This window comes from Micropterus salmoides, unplaced genomic scaffold, assembly GCF_014851395.1.
Source record: "Micropterus salmoides isolate LMB-PRFRI ecotype aquatic unplaced genomic scaffold, ASM1485139v1 Ms_hic_scaffold_6, whole genome shotgun sequence".
Taxonomy (NCBI): domain Eukaryota; kingdom Metazoa; phylum Chordata; class Actinopteri; order Centrarchiformes; family Centrarchidae; genus Micropterus; species Micropterus salmoides.
In genome coordinates, this window is record NW_024044348.1 from 33,447,069 (window position 1) to 33,466,767 (window position 19,699).

At 39.7% G+C, this 19,699-nt stretch overlaps 1 protein-coding gene across 2 annotated transcripts; it reads right to left on the minus strand.

Moving 5' to 3' along the window:
- Window positions 1-5,643: 5,643 nt before the first annotated feature.
- pnoca (prepronociceptin a) lies at window positions 5,644-19,331 on the minus strand. Of its 2 annotated transcripts, none has more exons than XM_038702225.1 (3): window positions 19,215-19,331; window positions 9,152-9,285; window positions 5,644-7,496 (listed from the first exon to the last, which is right to left on the minus strand). In XM_038702225.1, exons 2-3 carry the CDS (start codon window positions 9,269-9,271, stop codon window positions 6,879-6,881), a joined length of 738 nt encoding a protein of 245 aa, XP_038558153.1. In that variant the 5' UTR covers window positions 9,272-9,285; window positions 19,215-19,331; the 3' UTR covers window positions 5,644-6,878. The 2 variants fall into 2 exon arrangements, with proteins under 2 accessions (XP_038558153.1, XP_038558154.1); XM_038702226.1 differs by having other exon boundaries at window positions 9,152-9,282; window positions 19,215-19,313.
- Between the last annotated feature and the right edge of the window lie 368 nt (window positions 19,332-19,699).

The window sequence follows — 19,699 nt, forward strand, 5'->3', positions numbered from 1 at the left end:
TGTGCAACTGGGCATATATAGCACTGACCACTAAGTGGTGCCAGAAGCCCGCTGCCACTGGAGTTTGTGTCTGAAAGAGTCTTGAATGAAAACTCAAACCGGTACTCTGATAATGCGAGTTCCTCTGCTGGACTGCTGCCTCAATACTGTCAACTTCTGCTCCAAAGTGCAGGTTATCATGGAGTGAGTCTTCTACCCCCAGTGCACATACTAGACTGAAAGTGCTTCCACATATTGCAGGTGGATTTGACCTGGACACAATCTATATTTTATGTATTTTTCCTTATTCAAAATTTTTCAAAAAGTATCTCATCAAAGGGCCCAATGTTCTCTGCTACCTTGTAATTTAATGTTATTAGCTTAACTTTAAGCACCGTACACACACAGGCATGTTCTGGTTGCAGAAGAGGGAGGCAACAAGTACTAAAAGCACAATGTGTAAGATCTGGCCAGGATTTTAGTCTAACATTATCAACAGTATTCTGTTGCAGAGATATGTACTGAAGTTAACATGCTAATCTGCTTGCCCGGATCCGTCCTGTCTTCTAATACTACTTGTGACTGGAGAGACGATAATGAGTCACTATATAGTGTCCAGTCTGACCTCAGTCCAACATGAGAGGACAAAGAAGTAGAGCTTGTCAAGTTGGGCGCTGTGGCAACACGTCTGGCTAAGGGAGAATAAGTTAGGCAACTAAATTTCAGCCCCTACTGTGACAGAAACACAAAGATGGCAAAGAAGCAATATCAAACAAACCAAAACAGAAGTGAATATTGCCGCGGCTTTCCACTGCTGGAGACAGCTCTTGTTAACTAAAGAAATGTGGTTTCATGGTGAACTCGTTTCTTTTAGACTGGTAAGCAGTGTTGGGGTAGTTACTCAAAAAAGGTAATATATTACACATTTCTAGTTACTTTTTTTAAAAGTAATACTTTACTAGATTACTCACTGCTGAAAGTAACTACTTACACTTCTAGTTACATTTCTTTTGGATTACTGCGTAACATCACCTGCAATGCACAATAACTGTCAAATAACAGGTTACACCTCATATATGCCCAGATCAACACAAATCCTTATGTAATGACAACTCATAATCTCTCTTTTATGCTCTTTAATATTACAAAGCTGACAAACAAAGTTGTGAACATTCATTTGTCAAGAGAAGAACAAGCTATAGTACAGCACTATAACGTTAATGCTAAGAACTTTTATTTTTTAAATAAGGAACGACATTAATGCTCTATACATATATAATTTATGTTTGTATAGCACCTTTCTAGTCTTTTCGACCACTCAAAGAGCTTTCAACGTGCAGGTGGAGGAGGCAGGGATTGAACCGCCAACCTTCTGATTAACGGGTAACCTGCTGTACCGTCTGAGACACAGTCATGAACTGCGCGTTTAACAAACCAAACTAACACAACAAACTTAGTGGAGCTCACATGCCGAACTATGGCTTTAAAGTAGATTTTTCCCTCTTACTGGACATGCTTATCAAAGAAGTGGTTATACATCATGGGCAGGAGTCTCTCAAATCGTTTGTCAGACAACCTGTTCTTCCTCGGAGTCAGCACAAGACTGGGGTAAGGCCAGAGATGGGGACTCGAGTTAGAGACTCGGACTCGAGTGCGACTTCAGTCTCACACACAGTGACTTCAGACTCGAATTGAGACTCGTCCTCAAAAGACTTCAGACTGGACTCGGACTCGAGGTGCGGGACTCGTGAACAATGTTTATTTTTAGGAAACGTCTGATGAGCTTGCTGTTATTCCCTCCCTCCGTTACCTATAACCTGCATATGTATCACGTAGAATCTGCTGCGCGCGGCCGCACGTGAGAGAGGACAACAAACTCCGGACTGTGCCATTCATCATAAACTTTAGCTTTAAAACAAGACCCAAACAAAGACGCGCTGAACGCAAATAGATTAGTAACCTGTGGTGAGCAAACATGTTTAGCTCAGCATTGGCCCTCTAACGTTAGCTTGCTTCTTGCTTCAGCTACGGACAATGAGAGGTTAGGTCTGACTGTCGTTCGTTATGAAAAGATGAATGAGCGTTTGTTTACTTGCCAAACTTGTGGTTGTCCATTAACTTAATCATTACGTCCCGCTGGCTGCCATCACGTTAATTATTGCCGTTGGCTAGAAAGAGGTTACAGGTTTATTGTTTATCATGTACAGTTTTATTTAGTTATAATGTTACACTGGTTTGAGAGTCTAGTGGATTGTTGACTTACAGTAGTTTAAGCTGTCAGTGATTGCATTGCGCATTATGGTTGTGCTCTAAAAACAGGTTACAGTTTATTGATTTGAGAGTCAGGAGGATGTGTTGACTTACAGTAGTTTATAAGCTGTCATTAACTCTGTAAGTTAAAAACAGGTTACAGCTTTATTGTTGATTATGCAACGTCACAGTTTTATTTAGTTAACCTTAATCTGGGTTTAAGAGTCTGGGGAGTGTGTTGATTTACAGTATTTAATAAGCTGTTAATAATTGCATAGCACATTACATGGTTGTGAAAAACAGGTTACAGTTACAGAATTCCTTATAGCCATGCAGTTTTATTAGCAACCTGGATTGAACGCAGCAGGTGATACAGCATTCGTAATAACCACAAGAGACTTGAGACTTGACTTGGACTCTAGCTCAAAGACTTGTGAGCATCTCTGGGTAAGGTTATCCTTTCGCGAAACTAATACAAGACCTCCACCCCTCGAAAGACATCTTTAGCAGCTCTGCCATTTCTGCGTCTTCATGAACTGGCGCTAAAGTCAGCAGTGTCACGCAAACATGCACGAAAAGGGAAGTTTGATTTATTTTTCTCTCCTCCCGTTGTGCGGACCAGTATGCAAGTAACGCGACAATTTTTTTATTAGTAATGTGATTACTGAAGTTATCAACAGTAATGCATTACATTACTGCGTTACAGACAAAAGTAATCTGATTACAGTAACGCATTACTTTGTGACGCGTTACCCCCTACACTGCTGCTAAATAATATAACTTTGGTTATTTAGTGAAACGTATCTTTAGTGCAACTAATAATGACACTAAAAAACACTAGATGTATAGTTTTGATGTGGCTGGTTTTGTTTTTGCTTTATGGTTTTGCTAAAACTGAGATAAACAACCTATAGTAAACTATAGGCCGATGACACAAGATTATAAGAAAGCAGTGATTTTGACCAGCTCTCAGAGTTTCAGCAGTTTGGTCTAATTTTGTATATTCTTGCCATGCTGTTGGCTTTTTTTTATTTTTATTTTTTTAAATATACCTGATGAGATTATAAGGAACCTTGACTGACTGTTCACCATATTGTAACCACTTTGCATTGTTATGAGATGAGGCTTAAGTTTATTATGCATGTCTAACTGTACATAATGTTTTTGAGGTATGGTCAGGAGTTACACATTATACCTGATTAGGTTTTGCTGGTCAACTGGCTGCTTCTGCTGCCTATGAACTTATGGGTTTGGTGGGAGCGGCTTAGTGGAGTGAAACAAGCAGACGTGGAAGGTTTTGCAGACGTGGAAGGTATGTTCAATTGTTACTGACTGCAGCTTTAAAGGTACAGTGTGTAAGAATTAAGACAACTCTCCACCAGTCAAATTCATACTCTAGTTAGCTTAGTTAGGTCAGTTAGTGCTGCAGCTAACCTAGCGGTCCTATTAGCTGAATGAGTACAGAATGGAACCGGGCTCAGCAACCTCTCAGTGATCCTAACCGATAACGTTAGCAACTGTTCGACATTAGCCGGCAAGCTAATGTTATCTCACTTGAGCCAACTAAAACACAAAATCCAATGAGATGAAAGCCAACTCTAGGTCGGTTTTTAAATCCAAAAGAAAGCGGACGTCTCTCCCTGGCTGTGTTCTAAAAGGGCTAGACTGGTGTCTCATAAGGTGTCTAACAGGACAACGAGGCATTGAGTGCTTTTCGAAATGTCTCGAATGATATCTTCCTGTCGCGTAAGATGTCTTCAAACTGCCCCAGTAACAGCCAGTTTTAAGACAGCATCGATGTTGACTTGAATTAAAGCGTTGTATACAAATAAAAGTTTTTAAACGTTTTTAGTAGTTTTCTTGCTTCGATTTTTGAGAAGTTAGCAAGAACTAGACACTGAATTATCATCTTAGCCTGTGACTGTCACCAACCAAGTTTGTTCAGTATGATTTCTGAGGCATCTTAACTGATGCTTAGGCTAGAATCTCTTCTGGCAGCCAGAAGACACGCAAGACAGTGCTGACGTTACGCGTTGCCGTAAGTGCTGCCCTAGGAGGCTGTTCGAAACCAAACAGAGACACCTTCACTTGAAAGTGATGGCTTGTGAGGCACCTGTCTATTAAGGCAGCGAGGCAACTGCCTTCCGTTTCGAACACAGCTCCTGACTCAAACCCCTTTCCGATTTTGATCGTGTTTTTGTCCAACGTCGATCTGATTCCTGTTTGGCCTGATGGGCTTCAGCACATTTTTGTTATTTTTTACCCTTATGTGAAGTTTGTGTTGGAGGCTGTGTTGCGCTGTGAGTCGGTTGTTATTTTGGTGTTAGCGGACTCTATTTCATTAGTTGCTGTGTTGTCGCTGTGCGTACAGTTCCAGATCAGTAGGCAAGGAGCTCGGGAGCACATATTAACGTTTTTCTACTTCACACTGGAAACAGCAGTGGCTGTTCAAAGCAACTGAGAAAGCAGGCACATTTATTTTTATGTGAGGTTAATAATCTGTTCACAAATAGGCTAAAAGTAATTATAGACCTTTCAGGCAACCAATATCAACATTGGTTTGAGTATAGCATGTCATGGCGTATTTCTCAAGATTATATTTGTATGGCAGTAACACATAATTCAATGTGGTTATAAATATAATAAAATAATAGTTTTATTAGTTATAACTAATGGTTCTATTAATAAATTGTTTACTGGTGCTTTGTAGATGAAGTTATCAGCCGATAATATGAACATATTTTTAGCTCTTAAGTTTATCAGGTAAACCCTTCCAGCAGACCTTTGACCTACTGGAAGAGAGTGTGAACTAGATCATTACATTATATCACATTAATGTAATAATCAGTATAAGAACTCATTATTACAGATTTTTAGCATTTACAACTGCATACTTGATGGCTTATCAGAAAGTGAGATTCATTAATGTATTACGAACATTTATAACTGCTTCATTACTAATAAAACATTATCCAATAGAAAGGACAAACACCGGCCTAACTAATGTGGTTCCAAAAAATCTTTTTTTTGTTTATTTTTTTGTTTTTTTAAACCTGTCCTGCCCAGCAGCCTGGTATAGAGTATGATGACCTGGATACCATATTGTGCCAGACAGATTTTACTTTAACACGAGAGTATTAATATACTCCTTTGTTTGTTTTATTATTTATCTAATTATGTATTGATTTGTCACCGGGCCGGACAGGGGGGCAGACACAGGGATAGGGGGGCACAAACAGACAGCACAGAGAAAGGACAAGACCTGCAAGAGAAGGGGGATGGAAGGTGGGGACAACAGTTCCAAAAAATCTAAAAGTAACAAATAAATGTTAAGAGATTAATGTAACCCACCCCCATCACTGGACATACTGTAAATACTAAGAACAAAACACCTCAAGACACAGAATCAGTTGCTGCATGACAAGCCACAAAGGAAATAGTAAACTATTTTTATTGACATGTTTAACTTCAGCTATTTACAAGTTCTCATTGTGGGCAACAAAAACATTTCACACCATCTCAGTTTGAGGAAAACTGTTTCTACATACAGGAATCATCTGGACACAACAGCCAGTCAGAGATGATGCGCACTTGTACATAACATCAGTTTGGCAGACAGATCAGTAGTATGTATACATGAATATTGAGTGTTGTGTAGTATTTCAGTTCACAATTGCACCAAATTGAAGGAGAGATCTCTTCATTCAATCTGCATCAGTTTTGGCACAGTGATAAATAAATTACTTTTAGCTGTGTTTTTGTTTTTTCATTTATTAACCATAGATCACATAGAGGTATACTTTACATTACTGCTGACATTACCCTACCATAATGCCAAAACATGAAAAACCACTGGTATTGTCCTTTAAAAGAGACTGAATTATGCATTTTGCCAGAAGGTGGTCGTTTAATAAAGAGACTAGTGGTCCTGCAAGGGTTCTTACAGATTTTCAACAGGAAGGTACCCTCCAAAGCCAGATGCCCCCATGTAAGATTTAGCACTTTTTACAGATGACCCAGCACATGAATGAATAGGTAAAATATACTGTATAATACAGGGGATAAGAAAAACAATGATTATGCTAAAGATCTAGAACATTACATTAAACAGTCAAATAAATCCTGTACTTTACTGCAAACCACTGCGGGACTACCAAGAATTCGCCATGGCAGCTAATCAAATGAAACCTGATCGTTTAAATGGTACATCCCAACAGGGGCACCAAATGGGAGGTCTGAATGACTCAGGGAGCCCGGAGCTGGACACGGGGCCTGGAAGATGCCAGAGATTGTGAAGTCTCACATGTCAGACTGAGATGTTTTTAGGGGACCTGAACTTTTCACTGGAGGGTTAAACTGGTCGAGAATGTATATAAAAAGGGCTGCTGATTAAAGGCAAATTGCTTGCGTCACAGTTAAAAGAATATAAAACAGAAACAACATCCAAAGCAATTCTTATGTCTTGAGACAAAGAGGACTCCAATAGCATTAGTCTCATATTACGGGCTTTTTGGCAAATAACTTAGATTCAATGGGTCAACTTTGGTGACACTAGTTAAAGTTTGACATGTTGGTGATTGATTTACAAAACAAGATCAGTGAAAATACATCAGGAAATTGTTTTATGTCATTGGTTTAAAGGTGCACTCCTAAACTTCATTCTGTTGGGTGAGGTCCTCTGACATGCTGTTGAACTCAGTGGCCCGAGCGCTCATCCCCAGATACTGCTTTAGGAACTCGCTGAAACGTTTTTGGTTGTTCCACTTGCGGGCTGACTTCCGAATGCCAATGAAGCCACCATACCTCTTCTGGTACGATCTTCCTGGAGACATTAGCTTCCTGTAGCCATGTCTCCCTTTGACAAAGCCGCCAAACCTCTTGGAGACACTCAGCCCTACCTCACTCTGTCCTCTTGCTGCCACGTCAGCAGCTTCTTCTTCCCGCCCGGCCTCCTCCTCATACTCATCCTCAAGAGACAGGGCATTCTGGGAATTATATGCCGTGTTCAGCTGGCTGCCCTTGCCGCCCAGATCCCTCTCGTCCACCCCAAGTGCCTGGGTCACGTGATCGAACCTCTGTAACGCAAAGGGTATCAACAGATCTCCCCCCGCCTGCTCCTCCTCCTCAGGAAACAGGGCCTCCGCCTCCTCCTGAGATCTTTTTCGCGCGGTACCGCTAAGGGAGGAAATTGGCAAAGACAGCACCTTACGACAGAAGTCCCGGTAGAAAGCTGGGGAGACGATGCCTTCGCACTCAGTGAGACACGCCTGGCAGAGACAAAGACAAGAGATCATCTTCATTTTCTTTCCGAAATAAGTTCAGGTCAGTTCTTTCAAATCATAAAATAGACAGACCTCCCTGTGGAAAGTTGTTAGCCAAGCTTTAGGGATGGCAGTGTAGGTCTGTCAGGCACAGTTCGTCTATCCACTATGTTGATCAGAATTTGTGGTTTAACAACTATTGGATGGATTACCTTTAAATTTTATACACAAGTTCATGTTCCCCTCAGGATGAATTGTGCCACCATCAGGTCAAAATTTATTTTCGTGAATTGAATTTATTAATTATAGGACCAAATACCTGCAAAGCTAAAGACATTTCTATCAGCCTCAAACATACTTTATGATTAATACGGATTAGCAAATGTAAGCATACTAATGTAAATAAAGAACAATTTGTCCACATCAAAGGTATATAGTTTTGCACACATATTTTGATTTGAAAAGCACAGGTGTAACTGGTAACATTAATTAATGCACGACCAGGCCCTGGTCCTGGAACATCCAAACAGACTGTTATCATGTCTTATCAGTTCCACGTGTTTCAAAATGTCTGTCATGAGAGTGATCTAGCTTGTGTATAAAACAGTATCTAAAAAGTCATTATGTGTTAAACAAAGCATCTGATTTGCTGGGGTTGTTTGAGTGGAAAGTGTTGAACTACTGAAGGAGATATACTGGATTTCTAGCTCATGTATCACCTACCTATCTTCCACTTCAATGGTTCAACAGGCGTGTGTGTGTTTGTGTGTGTGTGTTATTATGTGGGGGAATGTATCTGTCAGAATAACAGAAGATTGTAATTATGCATGAAATACCACATTGCTTTGAGCGTATCATTTACTGTTTCCATGAAGCAGGCTAATCATGGAAGTTCTGATCCTTTATTGATTTACAAGTAAAACGCCTTTCAGCCAGGAAGGAGAGTTGGTGATAAAGGAGAGGAGGAAAATAAAATAAGCATGAGAAGGCATGCAGTAGACAGCGTGCAGCATGGTGCGTGTCCTAAGACAACTGGCTTTAAGCGGTCCTATTCTACAGGCTCACTTGAGGTCATTTTAAAGAACTAAGTGCCTAACACTGACTATACAAACAATTTGAAGTTTTATGTTTTAAGCCATGTGCACTTAAATGTCTTCCACTTTGTTCCGTGCCAAAATGTCTGAGAAGGAGGCATTGAGAGGAGAAACGCACATCTATCCCCAGGAATCAATTAGTCACAACAAATTAAAACTCAAATGCCAAAAGGGTCATTTGTTGAGTCAGAGATAGTGAAGAGGAGGGACGGAGGACCGGCTGAATAAAGCAAGTTGGGGTGAGGGGTTTCGACTTATTTTATGACCAAATTTTCAAAAAAGGCCCGTGGAGAGACTTCATTTGTGTGAGGTTTTGTATTTGTGCAGTCTGGTTTTGCCTGGATGGAGGATTTTCTAATAAATATTTCAGAGCACAATTTGTTTTTCACTTATTTCACTCTCAAGTTTCCATTTGTTCACTTTTATGGCTCTGATAGATGGGACATCTAAATGTGTTTTAATTTGTTTTAACACCAGCAGACACAATGGAAGCTTTTCCCATCTGTTTTGGGTGGGAGCTATCTGCAGTGTGTGTGTGTGTGTGTGCGTGGATTGTGGACTCCTCACCATGGTGTTGAAACTGAGCTGTTTGGGCAGGATATTGCTGCAGGACAGGCAGTCTGCCTGGCAGTCACTCTGTCCAGGATCACACAGACAGAGCAGCAGCAGAGTCACCACAGTCTTCATGGTCCCACCGTCTGCTGCACAACACAGGACAGGAGTACATTTCTTCAGTCCAACAATTTGATATATTCTACTGATCATAGAGTTTCTCTTTTCAACACCGACACAGTATATTGTGTCAACATATATTAAACATCTTAATTGTCAAACACAGTGAAAGTGTTGAAGTTTAAAGCAGAATAACATGACACTTATGGAAAGGAAGGAAAAATACAGTTCTGTATGAATATACACATTTCAATACTCTTTCTAGACCTGCTAGCTTATGTAAAATTCTCCAACATGTCAAGTACATTATAGTTTCCATTTCCCCCCCAATGAGGTCCTTTTAACTCACAAAAGTAGTAACAGCTGTTTATCGTGGTAGGGTATTGATTGCAGACTCAAATTACAAGTCAAGGATGCGTTTAAAAGCTAGCTTAGCACCAAGACTGGAAGCAGGACGAAACAGGTAGCTCACACTGAAAGAAAATCCAGTTTTATTTACAGTAAATGTTGTAACTTCTTAGCTAGTAAGCTAGCCACCAATACATCCAAAAATCACCTTTATTTTGTTTAGAGTTACGAAAATGTGCATGGGTCACCTCTGGGCTTCTGAGATGCTACATTGAGTCATTTGGCACAGCTGTTGTTGGTCAATAACGATCACTGTTAAGCTGCTTGTTCAGCCACAAAGCCATTTTCTATTTCTACATGTAAACCATGTGTAAATTGGATCGATGTTAGATGGCACCTTTGATGAAGCAAGGCTAGCCGTTTCCCTGTGCTTAAGTCTTTGTGCTAAGCTAACACTTTCTAGAGAACTACCTCTGTATGTGAATGCAAACTGAAATAGTCCTTTTTACAGGTGACTGTTTGTCATGTCATAGCAGGAAAAGCCTAGGTGGGACTGATAACATAAAAAACAGCCGCATTCCATGTATGTGAGCTACCTCCAGGGTCCTAGTACTGGCTCACTGTCATGGCTTGACACTTGATGGAACTGAGCTGAGCTACCATTACATCTTGAAAGATATTTCTCCTGTGCCTTTCCTGCTACAACAAGTCAAAATGTCTTTCATGAAAAAGGTCTATTGATATCAATCTTTTCGTCTTACTCTTTTACATATCAGTTGTATTTTTGTGTCCATAATCACAGTAAAGGACAGGTTGTACCTGTCTCTGGTCTGTTGCTCTGAAATAAAGGTAATTCATTATTAAAAACATTTTCCCAGTTACTAGCCATGTCATGTACAAACAAGGGGAGGGATCTGCATTCATAGGCATGCAGGCCTCTGACACTGTAGTGTAGTGTTGTAGTACTCAAAACCGGTCACTTTTTGATGGTCTTGGTCTCGTCTCAGACTCGACCACATTTGCACTCGGTCTTGACACGGTCTCGGACATTGAGGACTCGGGATTTTATTTCAAGACCAGTCAAGACCATAACTTTGGGATTATCAACAAATTGCTTTTGCATTGTCTGATTTGTTAACATCTTAACTTTGACTGGAAGTAAAACATATTGCTCCAAATGCAACCAATAACCCTGAAGACTGTCACCCCTCCCTGCGATGCTTACGTTGATTTCAGCTCTTAGTGTTTGTATGTTGGTGTTTTAATGGGAATGTGGAACTTTCAGATCAATTTGTGAAGTACCTATGATCTCGTTCCACATTTTATTGCTTCCCATGCAATGCAGGGAACTGGTCTTGGTCTTGACTACAACACTACTGTAGTGGGAAGAGGAGGGTCATAGAGGTCAATCGGAGAGTAAAAATGACAGGAGTGAGTTGAAGGGAACAGGAAGTGAGACTGATGGACAAACAGACGGACAGAGAGCACAGCAGATATAAAAAGAACACAACAAAAGTGAAAGAAAATAGTTTGACCTTCTTCTGGTAGGAACAGCCCAGTCTGGTGAGTCTGACGTCAGAAACACAACCAGAGTTTTCATCTCATTAAACAAACTCGTTAACTCCTTTAATTGATGCCTCAATTAATGCCTCTGGCAACAAACTGAGTCATTGTTTGTTGCTGACAAACACACACACTCATATGCACGAAACATACACAACATTCAGAAGCACTAACGTGCGCAGCTCACACACATACAAGTACATGCATTGTCACACACGCCGAATGTACACACTGTGTATGCCCACTCTACAGTACTTTGTTAAAAACAGACAAATTCACACATACACACTTCTACACTTCTCTCTTAGCTGTAGGTTGTCATTATCTATTAAACTGACATTGCAGAAAGTAAAAGTAATTTGTCTTCAATCAAACGCTACTTCATAATGAAAATTGGAATTTATTCAGAGTAATTAAAAACTGATAAAAGTGTAATTGCACAAGAGTTCATCCCAATCTCTAACTAAGCATAAAATGGCAGCTCTGCAAAATTAATCAAAATTAATCAGTCTTCTAGTGTGCAAACAATAGAAGTGTGTATCAAGTCTGTCTTTAGTCGGATAGGAAAGAGGATGGGTGTGTCAGAGAAGGACAAAAGATCAGTGTAAAGCCATTTTAGGCAGGAACATTGTGGGACAGCTAAGGGCGGGACAACATTGGCAGATGGCAGTAGATTTAGACAAACAGCTTGGGTGTGTTCATTTGTCCAAAATGCACCTCATTCTTCATCCTCCTGTCACTGACTTCATTTCAAAATGAATGAGGGCAATAAAAGTACCTTCATGCTGTCAAACTATTATGACATAACTAGACTAACCATCTACAGCCATGCTAGCAGCTCTGTGTGGCAGTAGCCTACTTAGGCATATTTAGCACCATTTCGGTTTAGCATGTTAGCATGCTAACATTTCTTCATCAAAATAATCAGATGAGGCTGATAGAAATGATAATGATTTTGTAAATATTTGATCCTAAACCAAAGTAGTGGAGAAAGTTTTGCTGATGACCCAAAAGTTGCTGAGACACTAAAACAAAACCACATGTCAACCTCATAGTTTTGCTAGGAGAAATGTCAGAGTATCACCAAAGGATATATCAGAAAATTTACAGCAGTCCCTCCAATAGTTGATATTATATGGTATTATAGTTTTGCTAAAAAAGCAACAGGATTTAACGCTAGGTTTTGTTCAGGTTCACATGATGTTTATATGCTTACAGCAAGGGTTCAGGCAGTGTAGGAAAATTCTCCACCACTGTAATCTTAACTTTGTGAAAGATGAATAAACATGAACCATAGAATATGTTTTGACAGCTGTCCTTAGTTTAAGGAGCAGTCTAAAATCCTACTTGGGGGTGAATGCAGGGAACAGTCAACCAAGTTGAATACTGGCAGTTTCTAACTCAGTCAAGTACCAACACAGAATCCGTACAGCCTGGCTGCAGTCACTCAAGCCTCAATCAGGATATTACATATATATGTGCACAAGCAGACATTCACACACAGGTACACACTACACTGAATGTAGTCTTTATCTGTTTTTCTGTCACCTTGTCCATAAAGTTAAAAGCTCTGTGAAAATGGATTGGACTCAACGACTCATCTTTTCTGTGGTCTTATACTGACGTCTGCCAGGTTCTCTCTTGAGAGCCCTTAAAACCCAATTACTCTGCTTTCCATTAACTGATTAACCACTAAATTAACAGTTAATTAAGTCATTACTGTCTGGTGATGCGCTGAGGCACTGCTAATGGGGGGCCTTACAGTTCAGTAGAGGATGAGTAAAAACCATCTTTTAGAAGAAAAGAACACCTGTCCATAGCACATCTCTCATCCAGGCTCAACATGTCACCTGTTACCATCTATGTGACCACATGAGCCATGAACATTTGACCTGTTTTGCTACCTGAAAAAAATCTTATCCAAGTTGCAACCTAAGGAGCAGTGGAAACCAAAAACAAATGATAAGTGAAATGACACAAAGTGGGAAACTCAGCACAGGGTTGGAAAGTATCTATATGCACCACTGTTTGTAAGTTCTGCAAGCTTTGCCTTGTTAAGTGGAAAAAGTACTAAACATGTTAAAAGTTTGCTTAGTCAACCATGAATAAGTACTTTAACTGATTCATAGTCTCGTCAACCGACAACTCACAATACTAAGAACAAAATTCTCAAACTGGCTCACAGTGTTATCAACTGTTTCCACCATTATTTTTCTCCATTATTGCCACTTTCTCATCAAGAACAGGAAGTACAAAATAAATTACTCCCAGCCCAAAGAACGACTTAAAGCCGGATTATTCACACATGGTTGAACGGAGGAGCAGCGTGCATCCTTTTTGCAGTTCTTTATTTTTAAAAGCTGCACTGCAGATTATTACGTAACTTAAATGTAATATCCACAGCATTGTCAAATTCACATCAGTACAGCATGTACTGGTGCTGTGACTCTTACTTTTTGGGTGGTTTCTATCTGACTCCGGTCGTAGATCTGCTGTAGATCTGCCTGTGCAAGAACAGCAAAAATTATGATGTTGGACAATAGTGACTAATTTGTATTCTGTGGTATGTTGGTTTGCATCAAATTATAAATTGTGGTCTTTTATAACTCAAGTTAAATCTAATTTAAAGGTGCAATGTAGTTCCAACCCAGTCTATATCAGTATGCAAATGAAGTCCTTATTCATTTCTCCAATTATTTGTACAAAATTGTGACTTTTCCATTATTGAATTTTAATATATCAAAAGCCTGAATGCATCTGAAAATTTGTGTGATGAAAAATGATTCTGCACAACTGCATAATGACCTTAAAAACCACAGCCTTTAATTTGATAGCTTTACATTAAACTGAACATCAATAACTTAAAAGAGACCTTAAAAGAGAAAGGGCCAGAATATAAAAGAAAACGAGTGTTGAGTAGTTAGTGTGTATTTGTGATGTTGGCTTTGTTAGCTGATGAGTCAGTTTGACAGGTAATTAAATGTTATTTAGTCTTCTGCCTAGAGCCAGATGGCAGACTACTTGATCTGTCAGAAAAGTGACTTTGACTGACAGCTTGTCCCAGACCCACTCAGAATACTTGTGCTCTTTGTTTTAATATTGATAGCTAACTGGTAAAATGGCAGAGTGGTCACTGGTGTGACACATTTCAGGACAGTAGATCTATATTACCAATCAAGCTCATTAAAACGATAAAATCTAATTTATATATTAATCTTCTCTGTCACTACCTACAAACACGATCTGCCTACTAATTTATCTGTCATTAACTCTCTTTTGCTTTCTGCCACTTCGCACCCACTCACGCTCTTTCTCTCCCCCTTCCTCTGTCATACACTTTCTCACTCTCACTCTTTGTATTTCACACAAAACTACTAGTACCAAAAAAAGTCCACAAGGGGCTTAGTTGTAGGAATTCATGTCACAAGTTCTACTTAATAAAAAATAAAAGGCTGTTTTACACTAATTATTTTACCTGTTACTTCAAAGTAGAGCAACATCTGCTTTATTTTTGTATCAAGATGTGAATAATCACCCCATTGGCGAAACTGTGAAAGAGTCGCCTCGAAGGCCAAATCCTACAGTAAATTATTTCCCATTGATACAAAGAAAATATCAATTAAATCTATTAAACACTTAGCCTTAATGGCCACCACCTATTAATTTATCCATCCAACAACAACTGGTCAGAAGTCATGTCAGCTCACAGATGTGTCTGCAGAGTGGGCATTTTGACTTATCTCATCTCAGACTAATTTCATATTGATTTGTTTTGTTTATGTTTTGAGATGAGGTGAAGCCCCGTCATTTTTTTGTCCTCTGTTTTCCCCCTTGTATTAAATACATAATTATTATGTGGCTAAGCTGAGTTAAACGTACAGTGTTAGGATATTTTTAAGTATTGAGGCAGTTGAATTTTGCCAAAGGATTCCAAAGGTCTTGTTTTTTTTATGGGCTTTTCTCCAGACCTGTGAGCTTGAAACGACGTCAGGTGAGTGCACGATTGCAGTGACATGATACTATCTAGTAAAATCAGGTAACATTGTTGTGTCCAGTCAGCAATTCCCGATATCTCCAAATCTGAATGTTAACTAGGAGTTTAATGTGAATGTTTTTTTGTTTTTTTCAAACTTTGTTGCTCATTTTAGCTAATTAGCTTGGTGGTGGTGTTTTTTTCCCCTGAGCCCATCCTGCCAGTCCCATAGACTATGATGTCACAACGCTCTGGGAAGGTTTTATGAACATTTCATCTTCTGGATTTAAAATATCATGATAAAAGAGAAATCATTAATTTAGCCTTGTTTATGATTTCCAAATTTGGGCTACAGAGGATTTCTTTGTTACAGTACAGAAGGCCAGGGCCTTTCAGCTCTGATATTTTTCCTCTGCTACACAGAACAATCCTGTAATTGTCAACAGCAAAAGAAAATGTACATCTATCTCTGCCCCAAGAATTAAATTGAGTGCAACTGCATCTGACAGGAGTCAGTTCTCCTTTGATACCAAAACAGGAAGAGAGAAAGAGGAGCACACTGGGGGGCAGCAAGGAGACATGAAGAAGGATCTGTGAAATCCTCCCAGCACAAAAGGATGGATGGCGGACCCCGCTGTGTTAGGAACATTGAATCCTTGGATTAAGTCCACATGTTCACAGCTAGTTCAGTGCAGCCACAAGAGCTGTACACACTAGCATTTTGTCGTGTGACCTGTAATCCAGCACTTCTTATCCTCCCTCCATTTCCCCCATCCAGCCTCTGAATGAGAATGGTTTCCTGGGGTAAACGAAGTTTATCCATAAAGCTAATAAAGGTGTGCTGTGTTGTGGAGTAAAGCAAATAATTTACTCAGGAGATGATTAAAATGTATTTTTAAGCCATGAGACACATGACTGAGATATGTTTTGTTCAATGTGTTTTTTGTTAAGATTAAGGTTCATTTTGGACCACATGCTCTGTATGGATTTATCTTCTTCTCGTGTTCTGTCTGCAGATGGGATGGATTTTGTAAGAGTAAATTTATGTCTCACTAACTCCACAGTGACTACCAGTTCTTCCATCCATCCATCTTCATCCGCTTATCCGGGATCAGGTCGCGGGGACTACCAGTTCTTCATCAGTTTAATTCATAACAAGCTGCTATCCCTGTTGGATGACATGTATAGAATATAACTTCCTGTATGGCAGTGCTACTTCATCAGGTAACATGTCTGTGAAGATTCTCAGTCCTCCAGGTCATAGTTATCCAAGAAGGGGACTTTAGGCCTATTAGCCAAAAGGCTTCTTCAGTTCTTTGATTCCTTCATCAGGTAACAATAATTTCCAGATGCCTTTTGCCAACCCTGACATAGAGCGCATGATCTTGGTGCATTCAGTTGTTTCATGTGTGTAGGTGGACAGAATGACGGCATTTGTGGTATTTTGAGTCCCTAAAATAAACGAGAAATGGCGTTCTTTCCTCAAAACACAACTGATCTCTTCTCATTGCATTATAGAGGCTTCCGATAGTCTTCTTCGAGTCTAATAGTGAAACAGAAAGGAGACCTTGCCCTTTGTCGCTGAGGTACTGGCACCAAAAGGTTCACAAGAGTTGTGTTAGATATTTCAAACATTTACTGTTTGAAATTCTATTATCGTAGGTGTTGAAATCTCATCTCTCTCTCAGTCCCGTGTGCCATCATCACCTCATCTTTGTTTGGCCATCTATCCACAGGAACTCAATGAAATTGTCCATAAAACAACAACACAGAACATTCGTCACCAACAGCTGACGTGTTTCAGGATGGTTTTACAATCCAGCTAAGAAAATAGAACTGTTTTATCTGGTCATCTCTGAATAATGAAGTGTATTTAACTAAAATCAACTTGGTATGACAGCTTTAATTTCTGCAGAACTTATGCCTCTCAAATTTCAATTTCTACATTAAACTTTCATTTAACATACTATATAAATTCATACTCAGGTATTTACTCTGGGTTCCCCCCGTAAAGCCTCACATGAATTGCCTTGTTTCAACCAGCCAACACAACAATGCTAGAACATAATTCAAAGCTGATCAGCGGTACATTTACAGTTTCCCAAATCTGTTGCAGTCACAGGAATACTTTGAGTATTTGCCTAAGGTATGAGAAAGCAGCCTCTAGTTTTCTCTGAATCATATCAAAATTACACAGTTTCAGCCCGAGCATTATCTGTAGATCTACATCGACTTCTTTCTGGTGATATGCAAGAAGCTTTTGTTGCTCAGATAATTATAACTAGACACATGCACTTTCAAATTAGCTATCATCCGTGGTTGAAAGAGCCTTTTTGTAACAGCTTGCCTACAATAATCCATTTTGATCAGAGCCTTTGTTTATGGAGTTTCTTTCAAGGTCAAATGAAAAGTGAGCCAGAGGGTAAACAAAACACTATGTTAATTACTGAATGTAAAATATAAAGGTGACACCCAATCTAAAAGTTTATTAACTTCAGAAACATTTCCTCACAGCTTAGAAAATAGTTTCACACATAAATGCCTGAAGGCATAAGGAAAATAATATAAGCAGGTTCTATTACTAAAGAAATAAAAATGCTGCAACTACTACTTGTACTAGGAGCACTACAATATTAAATAATGATAATGAATCAGCCTGATATGACTTCATTAATGCAACATTGGAAGAATAACAGGGGTTGTGGCTCATAAAGAGCAAAGGGGTCTGCAATGCCATGCTAAGGTGTGGACAGATGCTTTAGATGTGATCAATAAAATCCATTATCATTATTGTCATTGACCTTTTCTCTTTCCTTTTTGTACTGGGCATCTTTTTGTTTTTTGTCTGGTAGTCAGGTTCTGAATGTCAACAACAAAACCATCCCGAGATTTATTCATATTTATTGTCAGTGAAACCTGAGACACTGCATTTAAAAATAAGTTTAATTTCACATTACAACATCAATCATTAAATGAAAACTCACATCACCTATTGTTCAAGGAGTATTTCATTCTTCATAATTTAAACCTTTAGAATTAGACAAATTTTGGCTCGGTAATGCCAACAAAGTGTGCCAAAACACTGACTCCATTACCTTCAGGCACATGCCTTTGAAAACCTAAAAATAATCTTCAGATGAAGTCAGCCAGAGAAAATCTGACCATGATTAACCAATGTGCACTCACCCAAATTACCTTTCATCACTCTGTTTCTTAAGCTACAGTGTCAACACAAACACGCAGCAGCTTTCATTCATGGAACCCACTAGAGTGCAGCAGTCAGGCCTTAACGATTAATGACTAATCAGGATGTATGACCTTTTCCTCTTGACTAAATATCAACGCACTGACAAAACAAACTGCATGTGTAGTCCTCGGAAGGGAGCGTCTTCACCTCACGCTCGCTGCACTGTAGTGTGTACATCTCCGCTGCTTTACGATTTTAACCCACTCAAAGTCTTTAACCTTGGGGAAGTAGTGCATTGAAGCTATGAAACACAAAATAAGTGGTTTGTTAACTACAGTGACCTGAAACATTAACCTCACTCGCTCTGTCTGTCACCGAGGTCCACAATAGATAAAGTTGAAATCCTTTGATCAAAGTCAACTGAGCAAGCACTCAAGGATTACAAGGATTGCCAGGGTCAGAGAGTCACAGCACTGCGACAGTAGACACAACGATTAACCTGGGACCCCACAGCAGGCGTGGGATGATAGACAAGTAGGAGAAAGTGTTACTCTTAACAAGGCTGAAAACAGCTTACAAACATGTTGGTAGAGATTTAACTAACTGGGAATTCACACTTGAATTGGAGTCATTTATTGGGAACTCCAAATCTGATTGATACAACATAAAGGTAAAGCTATTTAAAACTGCATTCTCACTTTTTGGCAAGTATGACTCCAATGGGGCTTTTTGCACAGTATATATGATCATTCTTACCTGCCCGCCAATCCATGAACAAATGCAACAAAATGTCAGTGATTACTTACGTGACAAAAAGGCAAATCTATATCAAAGGTCAGAGGTCAAGCCATTTCTTTTCCTCCTCCATCTCCCCAGAGTCTTCTTACCTGTGTTGGGCTGAGATTGTGGGTGCCTATAAGGGTCCCTTGGGTGCAGGTTGAGGTTCGTCAGCGTACGTTTCCTTCCCTCTATCTCAGTGTGGTTTTTCTGGCTACGTGGAGGCTGCAGCCAGCTGCTCTTATAGGGTCCCACCCCTCCCCTTCAACCTCCTCCTCTGCTTCTCTCTCTCTCTTTCAAAACTCCCTCTTTCACCACAGAAAGAAAGAGAGAGAGGGAGGGAGAGAGGGATGGAAATCGGAGAAAAGAAGGGAGGAGAACGAAGCTGAGAGCAGGGACAGGGCATGAGGCAGGGTGGCAAGGAGGACAGAAAGATGGGAGTTAGTGAAAGTAGCTGGGGAAAGGAAGGAGGAGAGAAAGAGGAAGGAAATGGAGAAAAATGGCAGGAGAAATAAAAGTAGAAGGGGGGGAAATTATTGAAAGAGAGAAGATGGAGGATGGAGAAAAGAGGAAGGGTGAGTTGGAGAAGTGTAAA

Excerpts from the sequence above, each read along its gene's own strand:
- pnoca (XM_038702225.1), bottom strand. The coding sequence starts at position 9,271 with ATGAAGACTGTGGTGACTCTGCTGCTGCTCTGTCTGTGTGATCCTGGA. Across the intron at positions 7,497-9,151 it reads AGCTCAGTTTCAACACCATG|GCGTGTCTCACTGAGTGCGA; the intron begins GTGAGGAGTCCA and ends TGTCTCTGCCAG.